The 23191-nt window shown below is 54.1% G+C and overlaps 2 protein-coding genes across 2 annotated transcripts; one reads left to right on the forward strand and one right to left on the reverse strand.

Moving 5' to 3' along the window:
• Positions 1–621: 621 nt before the first annotated feature.
• Positions 622–9808, reverse strand: TRIM46 (tripartite motif containing 46). Its single transcript, XM_037050589.1, has 10 exons — positions 9730–9808; positions 8113–8374; positions 7527–7870; positions 6691–6834; positions 6476–6571; positions 5542–5795; positions 5151–5272; positions 3904–4206; positions 2757–3054; positions 622–1737 (listed from the first exon to the last, which is right to left on the reverse strand). The coding sequence occupies exons 1-10, from the start codon at positions 9790–9792 to the stop codon at positions 1344–1346; spliced, it is 2280 nt and encodes a 759-aa protein (XP_036906484.1). The 5' UTR covers positions 9793–9808; the 3' UTR covers positions 622–1343.
• A 353-nt stretch (positions 9809–10161) lies between these two features.
• KRTCAP2 (keratinocyte associated protein 2) lies at positions 10162–13506 on the forward strand. The gene is made up of 6 exons (XM_037050751.1): positions 10162–10178; positions 10391–10530; positions 10861–11015; positions 11139–11202; positions 13062–13128; positions 13349–13506. The coding sequence occupies exons 1-6, from the start codon at positions 10162–10164 to the stop codon at positions 13467–13469; spliced, it is 564 nt and encodes a 187-aa protein (XP_036906646.1). The 3' UTR covers positions 13470–13506.
• The last annotated feature ends 9685 nt before the right edge of the window (positions 13507–23191 follow it).

Below are 23191 nucleotides of genomic sequence, written 5' to 3' on the forward strand. Positions count from 1 at the left end.
AACGAAACCCAGGTGGCTGGGCCCTGGCCTGCGTGCCTGTGGCTCGGCCCTGGCTTCACCTCAGCTGGGGGCTGGCAGCCACGCCTTCCTCCCCTTGGCACCATGCCCTCAGGTGGTTCTATTCCGGGCTGTGAAGAGCCTTAGGCATCGATAACAGCCTCAGAGTCAACACAGCCACCCACGATAAGTGTTAGATCCGGTGCCCAGCCTGGCCCCTCCCTGGCTGTGGGCCACCCCATTTGCCCACTGGCTCTAGGGTCTGCTCCCCTTGCCCCAGAGAATGGGGAAGTGGTTCTGGTTCCCTGCTCCTCTGGGCCCAGGCACAGTGCCTTCCCCTCTGTCACATTCCCTCGGGGTCTGGGAGCCACGCCCAGATGCCTCATAGAGTAGGGGTGGGTGACTATGTACCCCCTGGTGGCCAGGGCTGGGCCAGTGGGTTGGCAGGAGGCTGGGGAGCGCCTGGTTTGGGGACCTCTGTGCCTCGGGTGCCGTACTCACCAGGCAGCCCTGCTCCGAGCAGCGGCTGAGACCTGGGTTCCCCGTGGGGGGGGGGGGGGGCAGCCACACCCGGCACAGAAAGTGAGAAGAATGGTCAGCTCAGGGAAGGCAGAGACATGCCTGGCACCACAGTTTATTGTTTATAAGCCGTGAAAATGACCGCTGTTGCTTGGCACAGACCTAACAGTCCCTACTGTAAGGGGGCAGCAGTGGGCACCAGAGGTCCTGCCTGGCCCAACCCAATGCGGACACCCAATTTCCGCCGGGGCCCCAAAAGGAGGCTTGGCCCATTGGCATGGGTGCGGGACAAGTACAGCATGCAAGAGGGAGAAGGGGCATCAGAGGCATGCGGCTGAAGGGCATGGGGACCCACATAAACAATGGGTAGGGTCCTTTCCCTCACCAGGGACTGCACGGGCAGTGTCCAACCAGAGAGCCTGCCTGCTCTGAGGCTGCAGCTCAGCATCAGTGGGGCAGGGAGCTCGGTAGGGCAGAGCCGGAGATGGTGCCCGGGAGCTTCTCTCCCAACTGGCCTGAGAAGGAGGATGGGGCGGGAGCTGGAGGAGGGGCTCTCCCCATGACTCGGGAGAGATACCAAGGGCAGAGCACGGAGCAGAAACTTGGTGGGTTGGCGTTCTGGGTTGACAGGCGATGGGGAAAAAGGGGAACACCCAGAGAGGTGAGCAGAGCAGTGTCCCTGGGTCAAGAGGAGGTCCTGGGAAGACAGAGACATGGGGTGAAGGACAGGACCACACAGTAGGAAGAGTTTGAGGGAAAAGCTGCCGGAGGAATAACCCGGCTCCAGGAAGCTTGGCGGGCCAGGGCCCAGGCAGGGCGTGCAATGGTCAGTCCAGCTTGGCGAAGCCCCCGATGGTGACCTTCCTCTCGGGCTTGGTGCCCACCGGTTCCTGCAGCTGCACAGCACCGCCGCCGATGAAGCAGAAGGCGGGGCACACAGGCCCCGAGCAGTCCAGGGGGCACTCCAGAAGCCCGCGGAAGGACACAGCATCCAGGAAGGAGACCCGGCCCTGCTCGTAGTCCAGGCAGATGCCCAGGCGGGGCGGCAGAGGCACAGTGCAGCCGGCTGCCGGGCCATCCCTCCCCGTCAGCCCTGCATTGGAGCTGGCCCCGGACCCCAGGAGGATCTTGCCCATGCCAATGGTGAGGAAAGCAAAGGGTGGCGACGCCTCCACCGTGGCATCCTCGGCGCCACTGTCGTGCCCGCTGTCTGGGTCGTACCTGCAGGAGCGCGCATTGGGTAGAAGGTGTTGGAGGGCGGAGCACGGGGGTGGCAGGCGGTGCGCCAGAGCGCTGAGATGGCGGAGGTATGGAGTGTCGGTTGAAATGACGGATTTGGGGTGTTGAGGGAAAACATGTCGATGAGACAGGGGGTTAGACTGTAGGGTTGGGGGGTTGGTTTGGCAGGAAAGGGGTTCTGAAGGGACACCACACCGGCAAGAGCGGTGTTGGGGCAAAAGAAAGACGAGGTGCTGATGAGGCACACTGAAGAAAGGCAGCCTTATCGAGGCGGGAGGGTGGCGGGAGGGTGGCGGGAAGTGTGGTTTGGGCTCTCACTCGGGGAGGGGGCTCCGCGGGGCAGAGGCTGCTGGGAGAATGCGGTTTGGTGACTGAGGTTCGGGGGTGACAGGAAGAGCAGAGAAAGGGTGCTGGGAAGGGAAATGGGAGACAGATGAGGGCGCATTGGGATCACAGATAGATGTCAGGAAGATGGGGGTTGGGGACAGAAAGCTTTGGGAAGAAATGGGGTCCTGGGGGGTGGAGTACTGGGATTAAGCGTTCAGGGGGAAAGCATGTGTGGGGGTGTTAGGTAGATGTCAGGGATGAGAGCGTTTAGAGATGGAAAGTTTAAGGGAAGAACTTCAGGGTGTTACGAAAAGACAGGGTTGGGAAGGTGTGGGAGAAAAGGGTTTGTGGGGAAAGGGTGTTGGAAATGCGGTGTTGGGGGGAAAGACATGTGGCTGGGAGAGATGGTACATCAGACCCGAGTGGCAGACAGAAGGAAGTGGAGGTGGTTCCCTCTTCTACCATCTTTTCCCCCAGCCGCACACTCCAAAACTCAACCCTCAAAGCCCTCCACTGATCCCACATGTTCCCTGGCCTGGCTTCCCTTACCCTGCTGCCTCCTCCCAGTCTCCTCCCAGCTTCACCCCAGCAAGTCTGTGCTCTCCCTGCCACCTCACCTTGTCCCAGCCCCCACCCAGGGCTCCCACACCCCATCCCTGCCAGAGCGGCCTGACCTGGGGCTGATCACATCTGAGGCGCCCTGGAAGCTTTCCTGAAGCTTGCTCTCCAGTCCGACGCCCACCTTGACCAAGTAGGAAGCTGGGTCCACGGCACAGGCCCAGTAGCTGCGGCCCTGCGTCACGGCTACGTCACCCAGGACCACATCCACACTCAGGTGGCAGCCAGTGAGCAGCCGCTCAGCAGCCAAGAGCAGGGGCAGCCCTGGAATGCTCCGCACGGCTCGCTGGTCCTTGCTGATGGCCAGCCTCTCTCGGCTGCTGCCCCAGCGGCCATCCAGGAAGAAGTGAAGGACTGGAGTGGGGGAGGGTGGAGACAAAAGGAAGGACTTCAGGGCCAAACACTGGCATTGGGGTCTGCGAGGCTTTAGCACAAGACACTGGGAGACCTCAGAACAAGGCACGAGCTGCTGCGTGACAGGTAGGAGGCTTTGGAAACAGGGCCTGGACAGCAGCAGTGAGGCGGGTAAGGAAAAAAGAAGGGGGTGTTCCAGATGGACATGGGCCCCAGGAAGAGTTTAGTGACGACCGGTGGCCACAGAAACCAGCCTTCCAGGCCCAGGTGACTCACAGTGCTTCCTCCACCCGCCCTCGTGGCTGGCCCCATGCACAGTCCCCTGCTCCCTTCCCTGTGGTGACTCCCACCCACCACCCCCTGCCTACAGGGTCCAGCCCACACTCTGGCAGTCACATCTGGTCCTTACACCCAACCCATACCTCTCTGCACCTTCTGGGGGGTGATGCTCCTTTGTTATGCCTGCATCCCAGGGTCTGCACTACTTTCTGGGGAGTCCCTTTACTCTCATTTATTGAAACCCTTATTTGAGGTGCAAACTCGGCTAAGACTTTACATGTATCATCAATTCAATTAACTCCAACAACAACCCTATGAGGTGAGTATTGTAAATGCCTCTCCCGAAGAGGAACTTGAGTTCAGAGCGTGTGAATAACTTGCCCAAAGCCACACAGTTGGCAAGAGGCAGTGCTGGGATTTGACCCGAGGAGGTCCAGCTCCAGAGTTAGTGTGATCCACTGCATTGTACTGTCTCTCCAGTGCTCAGCCAGCCCCAGCTGTTAATGCCTGGGTCCCAGAGTACCCTGCCCCATTCTGTGCCACCCTGTGCCCACCCACCTGCCCACTCACCGGGCGCTGGGGGGGTGTGCAGGTGCACATCTTCACTGTACTCGCCATAGCCCGCTTTGTTGCAGCCACGGACACGCAGCACGTACACAGAGCCTGTGTCAGGGTTTTCCAGCAAGGCGCTGGTGCCCCTCACCTCCTCGCGCCGCTGCCAGCGGGTGGGGCCCGGCTGGGCAGGCATGTCTGTGCGCCGGAACTCGACGGTGTAGTGCCAGGCAGGCGGCGAGTGGGGAGGCAGTCTCCAGCACAGGAAGATCTGGTCGTAGGCAAAGGTGCGCTGGGTGTCGATGACTGGAGCCTCAGGCACTGTTGGAAGGGAGAGCAGGGTCATTCAGGGCCTGGCCACTGGCCGGGCATGGAGGGTGGGCAGGAGAAGGGAAAGCAGCGGGAGCCGGGGGGGTGAGTGTGGGTGAGAGGGACCTCGGGTAGAAACCCGTCTGGACCCTGGGCAGGGGATGGGCGGACAGAGCCCAAGGGGGAAGGAGAGAGGCAGGAATATGCTAGGTAGGTGGGAGGCCCGGGTGCTAGTCCTGACTGCCACACTGGCCTTAGGTGAGTTACTTCCCCTTTCTGTGCCTCAATTGCCTCCTCTGTCAAATGAGGGTATCAGACCAGGTGGGGATGCTTCTTTCTATGACCCTTTTTATTCTATGGATAAAGAGGAGCTGCAGGGAAAGGCCACTGGAACCCAGGCAAGAGGGCCCTGAACAGGAAGGAGGGGACAGAGTAGGAGGGAAAGAGATACAGTCAGCAAGACAGAAAGTGGGGGACCACAGAGGGCAAGCCAAAGTTTGATGGCAAGGCACAAAGGTTAAGGAAAAGAGCAGAAAAGTCTAGAGGACAAGGGCACAAGGACAGAAGGTCAGAAGGGCAAGGACCAGGCAAACCCCTAAGGGAGGCTCAGGTCCGGGGAGGATCAGGAGTCTGGTTAAAGCAGGGCAGAGAAGGAAGCAAAGAATGGGTGGCTGAGCTGCAAGGGGGCTGCGGGGAGGAGCAGGGGGCCCGGGCCGCTGACTTGCCTGGGGTGCTCCGGAGCAGAGTCCGCGGTGGCCACAGCCTACAAACAAAGAGAGGGAGAAGCAGCGCTGAGCGCGGTGGGGCCGGGTGGCCGGTGGGCTAGGTGGCAGGGGCGGCTGGCCAGGCCGGGCAGTAGGCTGGGAGGTCCTTGGTGGGCACTGCCCCCCGGGCCCGCTGCTGGGGAAGAAGGGAGGAAGGCTCTAAGTGGGCATGGGGTCTGGCCATCTCCTCACCTCGAAGGAAGTTAAGCTCTGTCAGAAGCTTCATCTCACGTCCCACGTCCAGCTGGCAATGGCGGAAGGAAGAGCTGGCAGCTGGCCGAAATGTCTGGAGGGCCGCTGTAGCCCGGGAAATCCTGGGAGAGGGGTATGCAAGAATCAGGCGTTGCCATCTGGGCAGCCATCCTTCTCCTTGATTCTGCCTGACTGCCCCTAGAGCCCCGGCATCAGCTTTGGGTCTTTTCCTTATCCCTTCAGGCAAGCTGGATATTGGTGTGGCTTAGAGAAAATCCTCAGGGCCCAGTTCTCCTTTGGATGGTACTTGAGACATTGTCTTGGACATCAGCTACACCCATGATGCCTCTGCCCCTCGAGAACCTGTGTCCTGAGCTCTGCCCCGATGTACCTGTTATGTAACTGCTTGGCTGCTTGTACAAAACAAGGCTGGTCTGTTTCTTTAAGGACTTCCTGGGCGTAGCCCACCAGACCCGAGCCATCCAGAAGGCTCCGGTGCTCCTGGAGCTGGGTGCTGAGACGGGCCAGCCGCTCCTGCTGGCATTCCTCTATGGCGTGAAGCAGCGATGCCCTCTTCTCCTCCAGCACAGCCCCCAGCCCCCGAACCAGCTGGGATACCTCTTCCTTGGCCTGCTGACCACTCACCTGCCCAGAGAGGAACACTTACTATCTTCTTGAAGGCAGGGCCTGCACCAGCCTCCTAGGGTACTACACCATGGCTAGGGTCACAGAGAATCTGGGGAAATCCTACCCACCCACTTCAACAGGGCCAGGCTTATGGGTCCAAAGGCACCTGTACACCCAGATGGGCTCAACTCCTGACCACTCATGCCAACTTTCCTGGAGCCCACACCATAATCCCTAAGGGCTCCCCAAAAGAAAAATGATCATGAGTGCCCTAATGTCCACAGGGGTGGCCCTGGCACCCCCTCTCCCGGCGTCCGTGCTGTCCTCACCGCCCACCCTGTGTCGGTTGACTCATAAGATCTGGAAGATAGTATCAGAGCTGTCGCCTTCCCTGAACTCCAGGAATAAGTGCCATCCTCAGCAGGCAACTGAGCCTCAGGGCATCTGAGCTGTGTCCCTGGGGCTTTGCAAGCATCCCCTGTCTTGGCAATAGCCACCCTGGCCCCACTGAAGCTCCAGGTGCAGCCTGCCTTGGGGCACTGATGTCTCTGCCGATTTGGTTTAACCAGAACCACAACACGTTCATGGACCCCACACTGGCTTCCTGAGCTTGCAACCAGGTGACTGGGCCATGACTACCCAAACCCCCTTGCCACCCCCCAGGTAGGGCCAAGGGCCACCTCAACACCCTCCCTCACCTCAGCGTGCCTCACAGTCTCCTCCAGCTCACAGATCTGGGTCTGTACTGTGTCCTGGTTTCCTAGGATGTATGTCAGGCTCTTTGTCAGTTTGTCCTGAGGGGGTAAAAAAGGTGGGCAATCACCCAGCTCTGCAGAAACCAGCAGTTAAGAGGTATAAGAAGGTGTGAGTGAGTTAGCACTGGGGCTGTGTGTATGCAGGTGGTGGTCCTCACCTTGAGGGCCTGGTAGGCGCTGAGCACTGGTGTGATCTTGTGCCCACTGTGGGTGCGCCTCACTCGGCAGAGTTGGCATACTAGCCGCTGGCATGTCTTGCAGTAGTGGGTCACCTCTTCCTTGTGGTCTGGGCACATGAGGCCCTGGGAACAGAAACAGCAGTGGCATAGTCAGCCGATGGTGTGCATAAAGGGTGCTGACCTGCCACAGGAGCAATTTGGTGCCCTCCCTTCATTGACCAGATGGGGGTGGAAGGGAGCTCAGCTGGTGATGCTCCACAGTGCCACCTGGTGGTACATACTGGCATCAAAGAGAGCCTTTCATGTACCCTCCCGGCCGCAGCATTGCTCCTCCCTTCATCTACCTCACGAAAGGTGTAGAGATAACAATAAAAATAATGAGTTAATCTCAGCCTTGTGGTTAACAATTAACCTTGTCCATCTTGTTTTCTGTCACATCCCAATGCCTAGAACAGCACTAGGCACATAGGTGCTTGATATGTATTTATCATGTGATCCTCCGAACAGCCCTGTGGGTGTGGATATTGCAGAGCACACAGTAGTAGCCTCATTCAGCAGATGAGATGAGGGCTCAAAGATGTTCAAAGATTTGTCTAGGAACCAAACCGATGACCTTTTGGCTCCCAGGCCAGCGCTCAATCCACTGAGCCACACCAGCCAGGATAGTGCATTTTTTTGTTGTTGTCACAGAAAAAGGAGCTTGGCAATGGTGAGCTCCTGTCCACCTCCTTTTGGAGGCCCACAGTGCCAGGGACCTGCACCCACCCAGCTCTACCATGCTGCTACCTTCTCAAACCCTGCAAGTGCTGGCTCACCTTGGGGCGAAAGGAGAGGGTGGGCAGAGTGGGCTCATGCTGGGCCTTCTGGGTGCCCCAGGGGTGGAAGAGCTTGAAGCACTCGTTGCAGAAGGTGGCACGGCACTCGGTGCAGCCCTTGGTGGCCTCTAGTGGTGGGGGCTTGCACAGCTGGCACAGGATGGCACCACCCACGCTCACACTCTGGCGGTAGCGCTCCACCACACGCTCTAGGGTCAGGTTCCGGAACAGGCCTGCCAGGCCTCGCTCCCCCAGCTCCACATCGCCCTGGCAGGCTGGGCAGGGGAACGTGATCACCTGGGGGTGCAAAGCTCCTCGCTTCCGCCCGGGGTATGTCCCAAAGCCTGTGGATGGGCAGAAGAGGTAGAGAGCTGAAAATTACAGCTGGCTAGGGGTGGGGAAAGTCTGTTCAATTAAAAAATTAATTTTCACTATGACATAGCTCAACTGAATTATTAGAGCCTAAATGAGCAGTATCTCCTCCCCGTGAAAGACAGACAGATACCCCTGGCCAGGGATGCACCCCTTTCATCTTCCTGATAAGCATCCCAGCATCCTCACCCCATCCCACAGGCTCCAGGCCCACCTGATTTAAGCAGCCGGTCCAAGCGGTCTGGCTTGGGGAGAGTTCTGCGAGAGAGACGGGGACTTCGGGTGGAAGGGGTGGAGGCAGGAGAGGTAGGTTCAGAGCTGGGGTCCCCACCATGTCCTACATAGCCCTGCTGGCCTAGCACCTCACGGGCACAGGCCTGGCACACATTGTGGGTACAGGGCAGCACCAGTGGCTGCTTGTACATCTCCTGGCACACTGGACACAGCAGTTCTTTCTCCATGTTCTTCATGCTCGTCTGTAGAGGGACCAGGAGGTTGGGTCAGAGCTTGCACACCTGGGCATATCTTGACAGGCCTCTCAGCTGCCCAAGGGGGTCTTGGAAAGAGACAAGGCAAACTACCTATGGCTTTTCCCCAGCACCAGACTAGGCCTGGTTCACAGACCTCAGCTCTGTCTCTTACTTCATTTTCCCTCCTGCAGAGCTAAAGGCCTACAGAGGAGGAGGGATGGTTGGAGCTCATGGTTGGAGCTTGAGCTTTCCAGAGTCAAACCCCACCCCCTCCACTCCGTCTGCCCAGCAGGATCTGCAGCCCCTCTCACCTGGCCACTGCCCCCTCCCCCACCTCTGCTACTACCTCGGCACTTCTCTCAAGGACACAGTCAATTCGACACCTAGGTGCGGGACCCCCCACCCCCGTGTGACTCCTCACTAACGGGAGGCGCAGCTCTTTCTCCATCCTCCTGCTCTCCGTGGCAGCCTTCCTGCCGCGACTCCGGCCCGAGGCTGCCCCAGCCTCCATCCACCATCCTTCACTTCCCCAGCCGTCTCTTCCAGTTTCCCGATATACTAACCCATTTTCCTTCGCCCCCACCATCTGGACCTCCGCTCCCTCCTCAGGCATAACCCGGGGTAGCCGCAAACCCCTCCGCAAGCAAGGGGTAAACAAACGCCTAGCCTACTCGCCCCCTCCCCACCGGAAGTACTCCTCCCTTTCTTAGTGGCCAGGGTCCTCAAGCTATGCCCCACCCCCTCACCTCACCTTGGTCCCTCTCTTCGCAGCCATCCCGGTCAGGGGCGCAGCTGACAAAGGAGGGAGGGACACGTAGGGAGGGGGAAGGAAGAGGGGGGAGAGCAGGGTTGGCACCGCCCCTGGGAGAGCCGGGCATGGGTTGCCATGACAACTGCTAGAGGCTCAGAGGCAGCCCGGGGTGGGGGTGCGGTAGGGTGGGGTCTTGAGGAGCTGTCCAAATTGAGAACTACACCCTGGGGCGAATACTTCGCCACCTCCACCTGTCCTCAGTTTTCTTGGAAAATTTCCAAGTTCACAAACGCCCCCTCCTCACAGGATAGCCCCATTGCTCTGCAGCCCCAGCCCTGTTGGCTGCTACCCCAGCCCACCCGCTGCGTCCGGGCAGCTCCTAGCTTCTCACACCCCTGCAGATGGACGCCTTCACGGCACTCATCTCCAGGCTGCTGCTCCCCGGATTACCCTCTCATACCTACATCCCAACCCTCCCGGTCCTTTCCGCCATCACCAGCCCCTTGTCTGCATCCCAGCATCTTCCCGGATTTCCACCTGTTCGAGGTCCCGGCCCGCCCCGGACCGCTGTACTCCACCTCCCCTTCCCCTCGACCCCACCTTAACTCACACTGATGCGAACCAGTGCATCCATGATGGAAGTGAAGGTCTGCATATCCTCACCCTCAGCCATGGCCCTACCTTGCCCGCCCGCCCGCCCCCGGGTGCCCGATCCGGGCAGCAGCTGAGAACCCTGGGCTTAACGCAGGAGCCCGGTGGGGGTGTGGGGAGGTATGGGGGTGAAATATCACTGCGCATGCTCCGGGGACAAGCCTCAACCAGCGCCAGTCAGGGTAGGAGGTGGGAAATCATTTTCCCCACGTGGTTCTCAGAAGGCGTTGGTGGCGGGGAGCAGTGTAACATGGAATGGTGTTTGAGGGGAGAACCTATCTTATGTTCGCGTTCCTATTCTTAGTCATATAGAGCGGAAGGATAGTTTTAGAGAAAGATGGACCCCAGGATGGTAGGACTAGATTCTGGTTTGGCAGAGAGTCTATGGGACATGTCAGGCAATGTTCCGTAGTGGGAAGGAGGTTTGAAGAACAGGCATTAGAGGTGACATAAATGACAAAGAAGACAGAGGTGAGTAAGAAGCTATGGGCCATGGTCCCAGTGACTTGAAGAGTTAAGTGCAGCCAGCGTGCACTGAGTTGCTCAGGGTGCGGGTAAGGACCCGGGACTAGGGCGGTGGCTCAAGATCCTCTTCGGCAATGTTTCCTCCCCGCCGGAAGAGGTCGCCACGTGCAGGCGCCCAAAAGTAGAAAGGGGAGGACGCGGGAAGAGAGTTTGCGCCAGGTGCTGACGCATCCAGCTCGTCTCCGGTCTTTCTTGGCTGGAGGCGTCTGTTGGACCCACGGGCAGGGCGTGATGGGTAACGGACCAGCGGGAACCCCCGGACGGATTCGTGGGGGTCGGGGTTTGGGGCGGACCAGCTTTCCTGGTCCGCTTCTCTCAGAGCTGACGTGTCCTGGGTCCCAGGGGGCGGGCCAGTTTGCACTGGACTGGACGGAGGGTGCCGGGCGTCCTGGGCTGAGGAATTCCTGGGGGTCGCCGTGTAGTGTGGGGATTTGGGGAGTATGGCTGCAGGCCCGGGAGTGCTTGGATGGTCGGGCCCTCAAACTCCGGGACCTGCCGAATATGCCTGCGGCTCCTGGAGAGAGGACCGGGCCTGACTGCTGGTCTCCGCTTTGATCCTCTCCAGCGGTGGGCACGGGCACCTCGCTGGCGTTGTCCTCCCTCTTGTCCCTGCTGCTCTTCGCTGGGATGCAGATGTACAGCCGCCAGCTGGCCTCCACCGAGTGGCTCACCATCCAGGGGGGACTGCTCGGCTCCGGCCTCTTCGTCTTCTCTCTCACTGTATCCTCCTGCGGGGGAGAGGGGCGGGGCGTTTGAGGGTGGGAAGGGCGGAGGGCCCGGCGGGCTGGTGCCCATTCCAGTGCCTACACAGTTCTGCCCTCCTCCTTAATTCCCTCAACCCAGGCCTTCAATAATCTGGAGAATCTTGTCTTCGGCAAAGGATTCCAAGCAAAGATCTTCCCTGAGAGTAAGTGAAAATTGGGGGTGGAGAAGTTGAATGCTCTCCTCTATTCTCCCCCAACACAGTACTGAATTTCCAGGTGCTTAGAAGGTAAAGGATGTTTAGGAGAAGGAAATATGTTTGTAAGACTGGAGACGGATGACACTTTGGATCCAGGACTTCAGCTGGCACCTGGAATTGGAGCTGGACGAGAAGGCCTCTGAAAGCCAGAAACTCAGTTGCCTTCTGGACAGTTCCCAGGGAAAATTTGAGGGAGCAGACAAATTTGGACCTGTTCTGCATACATCCATGGGGAGTTGTTCTTTGTTTCCGCCAGAAGCAGCAAGCAGGAAGGATCAAGTTCGTTGAGGGGTTCTGATGTGAAATTGACCCAATATTAGTGAACTCTATCTGAGATGATTGTAAAGAGCCCAATACACCAAGTTTCTAGGTCAGCAGGAATCCTGACCAAATTAGAATAACTTAGATTGTTTCCTGTTTGGAATGATCCTTGTTATTGCACATGTAATGGAGGTTTGATAACTTATTTATTTATGGAGAATTGTTTATAAAGCAATCATACCAGGGATGCCACATGCTCAAAAATTGGTGGCAGAGACCCCTCCTGGTGCCTCGGGTGCAGACACCATGGGTGCTGGGACCCACCCCGCCCCTGCCAGTCCCCTTCTCGCTGGTCAGGCTGCTGTCAGCTCCGTCAGTGTTCTGCGCTGCAAGGCTGTAGCCCTGGCTGCTGCATATTCTGGGCCTTAGCTTCCTGCTGGGTCTGCCCTGGTCACCTCAGGAAGCTGCTGGTCATAATCCTTGTCGGTCCTGGTGCCAGTAGAGGGAACCGTGCTGCTGCATTGTCCACAAATGTGGCCTCACACACTTTTCTGTAGGAGAACTTGGTGATGGAAGGAAAAACCCAGATTCACAGTTTGGTGAACTCATTGAAAAGTACATTAAAGAGGGAAAGATTATGCCAGAGATAACCCTCAGTATTTTAAAGAGCAAAATGAGTCCAATCAAGAATTGATCCTCTGAGCATCAGACAATGGCTGCTGATGTTCAGAAAGATCAATTCTTCATTGATGGGTTTCCAAGAAATCAAGACAACCTTCAAGGTTAAAATAATAAGTATCTCTTATAAAGGATTTTAAAAAATTGACAGCAGATGCCATCTCATGTGAAGCCTGTCTCTGGTGGGACAGAGTGTCACTGTTGGCCATCCCACTCTGGGTCTTGCTCTCTCTACCCAGCCCTGTGCAGGCTTCTGCAGCTCCATCCACCAAGCAGCCCCGGCTTCGTTTCCCTGAGAACTGTTGTCACTTACTTGTGAAAGAACTCTTCGTTGTAGGGCAGGGTTCCTGACCTTTGCCTGCCCTGCTCTTCCCCAACCAGCCAGTAGGGTTTGCCCTGCCCTCCACCTTCTCTCCAGTCCCGATCTAGACAGACAGACTACAGTACTTTTCTGTGCCCATGGGCACATATATACAGGCAATTTGCACTCCAACCTGTGTCTGTTGAGTGAGGCCCTTGGCTTCCACCACTGGCCAGTTTGATGAACTGATCCCCATTGGCTGGCTTCTGTTGGAAAGGTCTTGACCCTCTTCCCCACATGGGAGCAAGCCTTGCCCTTCCGACTCTGCCATCACTTTTCCTTTTCTCTGGAAGAAATCCAGGACAGGGAAGTTAAATGGCATCTGAGGCAGAGCTGGTGGTGAGCATGCCTCCGTGTCCCGGGCATCAGTGAGGCCATCTGCGGTTACCATGCCACACCCCTCCGGGCAGAGTCCCCAAGAGTCAGAAAGCCCCAGATTTCTCCTAGACTTGACCTGGTATTTCCATTCTGACTTCCACCTTGCTTGTCGCCTCTTCCTCCCCAGTTCTCCTTTGCCTCCTATTGGCTCTTTTTGCATCTGGTCTCATCCATCGAGTCTGTGTCACCACCTGGTAAGTGCCTGACAGCAGGGTAATGGATATCCTGTTCTTTGTCCCTCGATCCTCCTGTGATGGTCCCATCCTTCCCTGTACCTCCCTCCCCATCTCTTCTCCCTCTTTTGCCCTTCCCCATTTTCCTAAGTCTGAGCCTGGATTCCTTCCCTGGTGCTGGTGTCTGCCCTGGGAAACACCAGACTGCTGATGCCATGACCTTTCTGTCTCTGCCCTGCAGCTTCATCTTCTCCATGGTTGGCCTGTACTATATCAACAAGATTTCCTCCGCACTGTATCAGGCGACAGCTCCAATCCTCACGCCAGCCAAGGTCGCTGGCAAGGGCAAAAAGAGAAACTGACCTTGAATATCCAATAAAGTTGATTCTTTGTGGCTCTGAGCTGTTATAAGCTGTGACCCTCTCCTGCCAATGCCGGGGTGATATACAGAATGTTAGGGCACATGGGGTACCTGCTGTTTTTAGAACTTGGGGGTAGTGGGGCTTTTCTTCCACCAAGGTTCTTTTTTTTTAAGATTTTTAATTTATTTATCTTTAGAGAAGAAGGAAAGGAGAGAAGGAGAGAGAAATATCAATGTATGGTTGCCTCTCTTGAGTTCCCTGCCAGGAAATGGCCTGCAACCCAGGCATGTGCTCTGACTGGGAATCGAACCGCGATCCTGTGGTTCGCAGGCCGGTGCTCAATCCACTGAGCCACAGTAGCCAGGGCAACCAAGGTTCATTTTTAGCAAATTTAAAAAAATATTTTATTTATTTATCTTTAGAGTGGAAGGGAAGGAGAGAGGAAGAGAAACCTCAATGTATGGTTGCTTCTCATGCATCCCCTGCTGGGAACTGGCCCCTGCCGGGAACTGGCCTGCAACCCAGGCATGTGCCCTGACTGGGAATCGAACCGCGATCATCTAGTTCGCAGGCCCACGCTCAATCCACTGAGTTACAGCAGCCAGGGCAGCAAATATTTTATGAAGTGCCATCAGTGGCCAGGTACTTTGCCAGGCACTGGAATGGCAGAAGCTTGTGTCTCATCATGGAAGAAAAGTGCACCAGCAATCAGCAGACTTGACCTTGGGAAAAGGGATAAAGTCTGCAGGCCAAGAAAGCTCTTCAGAACTGGAATAGCTTTTGGAACAGAAGAGTAACAGGAAAGGAAGGCTTCTCACCCCTGCACCTCCCCATGGGGGTCCATTTACACAGGTGTGGGCTTTGTTACTCCCAGTTGCCCTCTCAGCAAACCAGCCCCTGCCCCCTCTCCTAGTCTGGGATAGGGTTCCCTACTGGTGTTGCCTCCCTGTTCTACCCCAGCGCGGGCGTGCACGCCTGTGTTTAGCAAGACTCCCGAGGCTGATCATTGCTCCATCTGCTTTGTTCGGGTGCCTTCATTTTTTTCTGTCTAGTAGCCAAGAGATTAGGAATTACTAAGTTTTAGCAAAGTATATGAAACGACAGGGAGGCGGCCTGAGAGATGTGGCTTTCCGGGTTCTGCTTTGTCCGTGACCTGCCAGAGGAACCCCTGTCCAGGGCTCCCTTCCTCTGGGGCACAGGCACCCTCCCTCCTGCTGGGTGGCGTGGGCTCCAGGGTGGGTGCAGTGCCTTGTAATGGGCGTTAAAGACCAGTGTTTTGGTTTAAAGAACCTGCCCTTCTAGAACAGAAAATCCTGTACACGGAATGTGCCAAAGTGAGGAAGGAAGACCTAATGAAAACGAAGGAGTCAAAAATCTGGTCAAGAATTAGAGCTGTGGCTGGTGTAGCTCAGTGGATTGAGTGCGGGCCTGTGAACCACACGATCGTGGTTCAGTTCCCAGCCAGGGCACATGCCTGGGTTGCAGACCAGTTCCCAGCAGGGGACGCATGAGAAGCAACCATACATTGATATTTCTCCCCCTCTCTCCTTCCCTTCCCCTCTAAAAATAAATAAATAAATAAATAAATAATCTTAGAAAAATTAATTAGAGCCCCCCTCCTCACCTTCCTCTGATTAGAGGCCCACCCCAACTCACTTCTGCCATGTGTGGCAGAAATCCCAAACCCTTTCTCCTGTGCCCAGGCTGAGAAAGTGTGATGCAGCTTACCCAGGAGGCCTGCAGGGGGCGCCATGAGCTTATGTCTAGGAGGCCTGCAGAGGGCGCCATGAGCTTATGTCTCCAGGAGAGGAGCGACAAGATCCATTTCGAACCCACCCTGAGGGGCTGGGGACGATTGCAGCCGAACCTCCAGCAGATGCCAACCTTCTCAGAGGACCCAAAGAACCAGCTGCCCTGGGGGTGCTGTAGCCTGGGGCAAGTCTCCTTGCTCACCTAGGCTGGGAGCAGAGGCAAAGAGTTCAGTGAAGACCGGAGCTTCTTCCCTGAGAGGGTGTAGCCGCTCTAGGCTCCAACTTAATTAGTGATGCTTGGAGGGGGGGGTTGCAGTATGTCAGACCCTCTGAGGGAGGAGGAGAGGTTGTCCAAAATGGGCCCTGGACCTACAAGGAGGATGGGCTGGATCTGGGTCTCCTGACTTTATCCTGACCTGGGGTGGGAACAGTGAGCAGAGGGCCAGGTCCCAGCCCAGGTGAGAGTAGACACAGCTGGGGGTATCTGGCCACCTGAGGGCAGCTGACTTCCAAAGATGAGAGCTTGGGTGAGGCCAAACTAAGGGAGGGTGGGAGGAGCTGGAGAGCAGGTGCCAGGGTACCCACTGTGTAGGCACCAGGGACAGCAGGTGGCCCAGAAATAATGACCCCTTCCTCAGGGAATGTATATACAAGGCAGGTTGGCGCCGACCTAGGCCCTCCACCCAGCCTATCTGTAGGGTGCCTAGTTGCAGGGTGCCTGTATCTGACCTACCAATTAACCCTGGCAGAGGTATCCCAGCTCCCTGATCACCATCATTAAGTAAGTGGGTGGGAGGTATCCTGGCTTCAGGAGACCTGAAGGTGAGAAGGGCAAACATACTGACCTCTTGGCCCCTGGACTCCTGGGGCTCCGCTCCACCCTCAGACCAGAGGCCTGGGGAATGGAGGGGCGGTCTGGAGGACAGAGGGAAGCCAGATGTTTCCTCCTGCCTCCTGCTCTCTCTCGCATGCGCACGCGCGGCCCTGCACCCATGCCTCCCGTGCCCACTCAGGAAACGAGTAAACACTATGGGGGAGGGGATGGGAGTGGGGGAGGCTGGCCCAGCAGGGCAGTCCTTGGGCCAGGAAGTGACACCACCGCCAAGAGGGCAGTGTGAACATGAGATGGAGCGAGAAGTCTTCCCAGCCCTCGGGGGCCTGACTCCCCTTGCACTGGAACTGGCGTGAGGGGTGCCTGGCATGCAGGGCACGGCAGGGGGTCCTGGCTGGTGGAGGCGCTCAGGGCAGGCAGGGAGGGGAGTCTGCACCAGGCCAGCCCTTTCCGGCCCTTATTGTCCTTGGTGAGAACAGGACACAGTCTCATTCCCACTGCCTCCCCTCGCCAGCTCTGCTCCCCAGGGCATCGGGAAGGATGTTGGGAAACGGGAGCAAGCCAGAGACCATTAGAGACAGAGATGCTGAGAGACACAGAGACAAATACAAAGGGGAAAGTTTCAGCCAAAAGCCAGCATTGAAGTTCACCGTGAGCCCAGCAGGCCCTTGGCACTGTGGGAACCACAACAGAATGGCAAGCTGGAGGCCCTGCCCTCAGGGACTGCTGGCTGGCCTGCCCTGGGTACACTCCTTGATTTAGGATCACCCACAGAGCCGCCTCGTAAGCAAACAGTGACCCAAACACTGTGCAGGCACAGTTGGTGGCACTTAATTGCTCTGCTTCAGATACATTTCTTTGTCTCCATCCCAGCAGACGGGAAGTTCCGCGGGGGGCCAGGCCCAGATCCCAGTCCCACCTGACAGCAGACACCATCCAGAGCAAAGTGGCCAGACAGAGGGTGACACCCTGATGCCGTGTGGTTGAGTTCTGTGGCAACGGGCATCGCATCCCCTGCTGCAGGCCTGCCCAGGGTGCCGTGCAGAGCTCTCCCTGGGCAGCGCGGTCGGCTGTTCCCACCCCGGGCTCTGCAACCTGGGACCCTTCCTTCCAACTCTGTTCTACCGGGCCCCGGAGACAGGCCCTCCGAGAGACCCAGAGAGGTCCGGCTCCCTTCGACTACTGAGGGTCCGGGCGTGCTTTAAAATGAAGAAAAACTGAGGCATATTTGAAATGTTTAGATTCAACAAAATAATGCTTTTTAACACAAAATCATGAAGTAATGATATTGCTAGTGACAAGATCATCAGGATTTCTAGAAATTTTCCTTCACAGGGAACTTCAGGGCCCTGTTTTATGATGTAAAGTCCTATGATGATGGGCATATCACATTCACTGTACGGTTCCTTCTACTTTCGTACGTCTTTGAAAGTTCCACAGTAAAAGTTAAATGTCTTGTGCAGTGAGTCCCTTCTTTCCATCCATCAGAGACGAAGTGCGGCAGCCTGTAACTGTACTGGGAGATAGCACCAGAAGTCTGAAGTTGAGGCCCCGTGTGACAACAGAGCCTAACCCTAGGTGGCCCTCAAGGCCCGTGAGGGACCCTTTTCTGAGAAACCCCTCGCCGGCAATCAGCCGGAAGAGCAGGGAAAGGTAGCCTGCCTATTTTAGGCTGAGGGCTGCATTGTCAAGAGGTACTAATGATCCTGTCAGCACAGGGCTGGATCCTACAAGAAAACACCTTCCACTCACCTTCTTTCTGGGTCAAGAGTTGCCATGATGGCTGCCCTCTGGTCACTTCGAGGGAATTTCTGGGACTGAGGTGTGTGCGTACGCCTGTGGTAGGTGCTAGGAGTAACCTGTTAGGGAGACCTCCCCCCTTCCTGCTCTCAGCCCCCAGACCCCATTTCCAGCCTCTGTGACCAGGGCCTTCTTCTGACTCAGATAAATTTCAGGTTCTAGGCAGCATGCGGAACAGTGGGAAGAACCTAGGTCTCCTTGGGGCTCTGAACCTTACAGGTGAGTGTCCTTGGGCAAGTTGAATGTCCTCCTCAATTATATTCCTCGATTATAAAATGGGAATAATAATACCCATGTCAAATCACAGTAGGGGAGATTCGAGGTAACTAATGGTGTGGAAGAGCCTGCCTAGCATAGTGCTTCACCCACTGGGCACTTCACAAAGGCTGTTTCCTTACGTGATGACAACAACCCTTCAATCGAGCGTTCGCCATGGCCCTCACACCACCCTTACCGCTGTTCTTACTCTGTGGGATGGCTAATTTTATGTCTCAGCTTGGCTAGGCCATGGTGCCCAGATGTTTGGTCAAACATTATTCTGGGTATTTCTGTGAGGGGGTTTTGAGTGGGATTTGGCGTAAAGCAAATTGCTCTCGACCACGTGGCTGAGCGTCACTGGATCCAAATCCGCTGCAGCCCGCACTGAACAAACGGCTGACCTCCCCAGAACAAAAGGGAATTCAGCAGGAGGCCTTTGGACTTGAACTGCAACACTTGTCCCTTCTTCACTGAGGTTTTCTCACAAATGTCTCCTCAGCGGGGCCTTTCTGACTGTGCTGTGACACAGCACACTCTGTCACCCTTGAGTCCTTTACCTGGCTGTGTTTTTCTTCATACTACTTCTCATTACTTTATTTATTTTAAATAATTTTTAAAAAGATTTTATTTATTTTCAGAGAGGGGGAGGAAGGGAGAAAGAAAGGAACAGAAACATCAATATGGGAGAGAAATATAGATTGGCTGCCTGTCACAGGCCCCTACTGGGAACCTGGCCCGCACCCCAGGCATGTGCCCTAACTGGGAATCGAACTGGTGACCCTTTGTTCATAGGCCAGCAATCCACTGAGCCACACTAGCCAGGGCATCTACGCCATTCTTAACCTCCTCCTGTCTACTGTGTTCCTACCAATTATGCTTCTTAATCCCTGCACCATTTCCCCCATCCTCCCTCTCCCCACTGGTAACCCTCCATGTGACCTCCACTTCTGTGATTCTGTTCCTGTTCTGTTTGTTTGCTTTGTTTGTTTGTTTTTTAGATTCAGTTGTTGATAGCTGTGAATTTGTTGCCTTTTTAATGTTCATAGTTTTGATCTTCTTTTTCTTAAATACTGTAATTTGCTGTGTATAATATGCATGGTTTTTCCCAAATTTTAAGAATTTTTTGCCCCAAATTTTTTAAAAATATATTTATTGATTATACCATTACAGTTGTTCTATTCCCCCCTTCATTCCCCTCCACCCACACACTCCCTCCCCCACTATTCTCCCCCCCTTAGTTTATAACCACGTGTCTCAAGTTCTTTAGATTCTATATTTCCCCCACTATTCTCGCCCTCCTCCCTATTTTCTACCTACCATCTATGCTATTTTCTGTGCCTTCTGCCCCCTTCTCCTCCTTCCACCCCCCTGTTTCTAACCTTCCATGTGTTCTTCATTTCTATGGTTCCACTCCTGATCTAGCTGTCCTCTTGGTTTGCTTTTGTTTTAGGTGTGGTTGTTAATAACTGTGTGTTTGCTGTCCTTTCACTGTTAATATTTTTCATCATCTCTTTCTTATATAAGTCCCTTTAGCATTTCATATAATAAGAGCTTGGTGATGATGAACTCCTTGAACTTGACCTTATCTGAGAAGCACTTTATCTGTCCTTCCATTCTACATGAAAGCTTTGCTGGTTAAAGCAATCTTGGCTGTAGGTCTTTGGATTTCATGACTTGGAATACTTCTTTCCAGCCCCTTCTTGCCTGTAAGGTCTCTTGAGGAATCAGCTGACAGTCTGATGGGTACTCCTTTGTAGGTGACTGTCCCCTTATCCCTTGCTGCTTCTAGGATTCTCTCCTTCATTTTAGTCTTGGCTAATGTAATTATGATGTGCCTTGGTGTGTTCCTTCTTGGGTCCAACTTCTTTGGCACTCTCTGAGCTTCCTGGATTTCCTGGAAGTCTATTTCCTTTGCCAGACTGGGGAAGTTCTCCTTTATTATTTGTTCAAATACGTTTTCCACTCGTGGCTGTTTCTTTCCCCCTTCTGGTACCCCTATAATCCGGATGTTGGAACGTTTAAAGATGTCCTGGAGGTTCCTAAGCCTCTCCTCATTTTTTTGAATTCTCATTTCTTCATTCCTTTCTGGTCGGATGTTTCGTTCTTCCTTCTGGTCCATTCCATTGATTTGAGTCCCAGTTTCCTTTCCATCGCTATTGGTTTCCTGGACATCTCCCTTCATTTCAATTAGTTTAGCCTTCATATGTTCCTCTACTTTGTGACTGTACTCTACCAATTCTGTGAGCATCCTGATAAATAGGGTGCTCACACCCTAAATTGGGCTTAAATTGGGCTTCTGAGAGGCTGGCAATCTGTTGGTCGCTTAGAGTTATTGGCTCTGGGACTTTGAGTTCTTACACCATCTTTTGGGCTGTTCATGCCTGTTACGTAGCAGGATCGGAGCCTTAGGTTTTTCACCAGAGCAGGGCAACTCAGTCGCTGGGTTGTGACGTTGTATGTGGGGGCGGGGTCAAAGAGGGACAGTGGCTTCCCTCCGCCGCCTGCCGCGGCGACCCCCACCAGCACCGCAGCCACCACCGTCACCAGGCCCACGCGCCTCGCTCCACGGCACGCGAGTGTGCCACCGCTGTCAGCCCTCCACCACTGGGTTCGCCCCCTGGGGCCTGCGTGGTCGATCTCACTGTGCGCGAATGTTCGACCTTGGTCAGTCTGCCCCGCACCCCGACTAGTTCCGGGCTGCCTGCGCTCCTAGGTCTGTCCTGCCCGATCCAGCTCCGCTGCTGGCTCCACCTCTCTTACCGTCCTGGTTGAACGGTTCGTAGCTGTCGGACTTCCGTATAATTCCATTTTCTGGCCTCTGGGTGTGTCCTAGTTCTCCAAAACTTTTGTTGTATCCAAACTTGATTGTGGGAGAAGGCACAGTGTTTCCACCTATGCCTCCATCTTGGCGGAAGTCTCTTGCCCCAAATTTTTTAAGGATACTCATAAGTACACAGGTAGTACTAATTCCGTACCTATGTGTTTTTAATTATTTTATTTATGCTTATGTATTAAAAGTGTTACTCTAGAAAGCAATAATGATATCTGTATGCAAAATAATACCCTGGAATATGATAATCGGTTTTGTTTCTAAATATAAATAAATAAATACTTGAATTTAAAAATTAAAACAAAAGTTTTTTTCCTGAAAGTTTGGGCCAAAAATGTGGGTGCACATTACACAGAGGAGCACATTATACACAGCAAAATATGATAAGTCCCTTTAACATTTCCTGTAATAATGGCCTGGTGATGGTGATCTCCTTTAGCTTTACCTTGTCTGGGAAGCACTTTATCTGCCCCTCCATTCCAAATGATAGCTTTGCTGGATAGAATAATCTAGGTTGTAGGTCCTTGCTTTTCATCATTTTGAGTACTTCTTCATCCCTTCTTGCCTGCAAAGTTTCTTTTGAGAAATCAGCTGACAGTCTTATGGGAACTTCTTTGTAGGCAACTCTCTGCTTTTCTCTTGCTGCTTTTAACATTCTCTCTTTGGTGTGGCTCAGGGGATTGAGTGCTGGCCTGTGAACCAAAGAGTAGCTGGTTCAATTCCCAGTCAGGACACATGTCTGGGTTGTGGGCCAGGTCCCCAGTAGGGAGTGCATGAGAGGCAACCACACATTGATATTTCTCTCCCTCTCTTTCTCCGTCCCTTCCCCTCTCTCTAAAAATAAATAAATAAAAGCTTTTAAAACATTTTTTAAAAGATTCTTTCTTTATCTTTAACCTTTGGCATTTTAATTGTGATGTGTCTTGGTGTGTTCCTCTTTGGGTCCAACTTGCTTGGGACTCCCTGAGCTTCCTGAACTTGGATGTCTATTTCCTTCACCAAATTATGGAAGTTTTTTTTCATTATTTTTTCAAATAAGTTTTCAATTTCTTGCTCTTCCTCTTCTTCTGGCATTCCTGTGATTCAGATGTTGGCACATTTGGAGATGTACCAGAGGTTCCTGAGCCTATTCTTTCCATATTTAAATTCTGGTTTCTTCTTTCTGCTCTAGTTGAATGTTTATCTCTTCCTTATATTCCAAATCGTTGGTTTGAATCCTGGCCTCCACCCCTTTTCTTTTATTTCTCTGTAGATTTTTCTTTATTTCACTTAGTGTAACCTTCACATCTTCTTTTATTTTTTTGCCATACTCAAGATGATCTCTGAGCATCCTGATCACCAGTGTTTTGAACTCTGCATATGATAGCTTGGCTATCTCTGTTTCACTTAGTTCTTTTTCTGAATGTCTTTCTGTACTTTCATTTGGGCCATTTTTCTTGTCTCCTCAATTTGGCAGCTTCACTGTGTTTGTATATTAAGTAGAGGTCTTTTACTCTCTGTCTTAGGCGCATGGCCTGTGTAGAAAAGGCACTGGTGAATTGTGTGGGGCAGAGTCTTAGGTTATTGCCAGGGTGGGGCAACCCACTTTGCGCTGTGTGGGGACGGTCCAGAGAGGGGACAATGCCAGCCTTCTGGATGTTCATCTGACACTCACTCCATTTCCAGTCACTTCACCCCCTTCTAGCTACCGCCCAGATTGTGAATCTCAGAGTGGGAGGGTTTGCATGCATTCTAAGGCTGTTCAGACCCTTTAAGAGGTGAAAATCCAGCAGTTTCTTCTGCCACCCCAACCCTCCCCTGGTTTTTACAGCCAGAGGTAATGGTATCTATATTCCTGGTGTTGGGATCCTGGGCTGTGTGGTCTGGCCTCGGGCTGGGATCGCCCGCTCCCAAGGTATCCCTCCTAATTTTTATTCACCATGCATGAATGCGGGACCATCTGTTCCGCCACTGCTGCCTCTACGTACCACTCCACCTCCACCCCTCCTACCCATCTGTATGAATGTGACTTCTTCAAATCCTTGGCCATCCAACTTCTAGATAGCTCGTTTTTCTGATGGTTCTGGGTGTTATTAGTTTTGAAATCTGTTTGTAATTCTTCCTGTGGTTGCACAAGGAAGAAAAGCATATCTACCTATACCTCCATTTTGATTTGGAAGTCTCATTACTTAATATATTACATATTTATTTGATTGTTTCTTGTCTGTCTCCCAGTACTTCATTGAAAGCAGAGAATTTTTCTGTTTTGTTC

This window comes from Sturnira hondurensis, unplaced genomic scaffold (genome assembly GCF_014824575.4).
Source record: "Sturnira hondurensis isolate 20B ecotype Veracruz unplaced genomic scaffold, ASM1482457v3 Scaffold0006829, whole genome shotgun sequence".
In the NCBI taxonomy this organism is placed as follows: domain Eukaryota; kingdom Metazoa; phylum Chordata; class Mammalia; order Chiroptera; family Phyllostomidae; genus Sturnira; species Sturnira hondurensis.

Coding starts and splice junctions, on each gene's coding strand:
- TRIM46 (XM_037050589.1), bottom strand. CDS start 9,792: ATGGCTGAGGGTGAGGATATGCAGACCTTCACTTCCATCATGGATGCA. Junction 8,375..9,729: donor ATGCACTGGTTCGCATCAGT/GTGAGTTAAGGT, acceptor GTCCCTCTACAG/ACGAGCATGAAGAACATGGA. Junction 4,207..5,150: donor AGAGCTTAACTTCCTTCGAG/GTGAGGAGATGG, acceptor CCCTTCCAACAG/TGCCTGAGGCTCCAGTCATC.
- KRTCAP2 (XM_037050751.1), top strand. Junction 10,531..10,860: donor CCACGGGCAGGGCGTGATGG/GTAACGGACCAG, acceptor GATCCTCTCCAG/CGGTGGGCACGGGCACCTCG. Junction 11,203..13,061: donor AGCAAAGATCTTCCCTGAGA/GTAAGTGAAAAT, acceptor CTTCCTCCCCAG/TTCTCCTTTGCCTCCTATTG.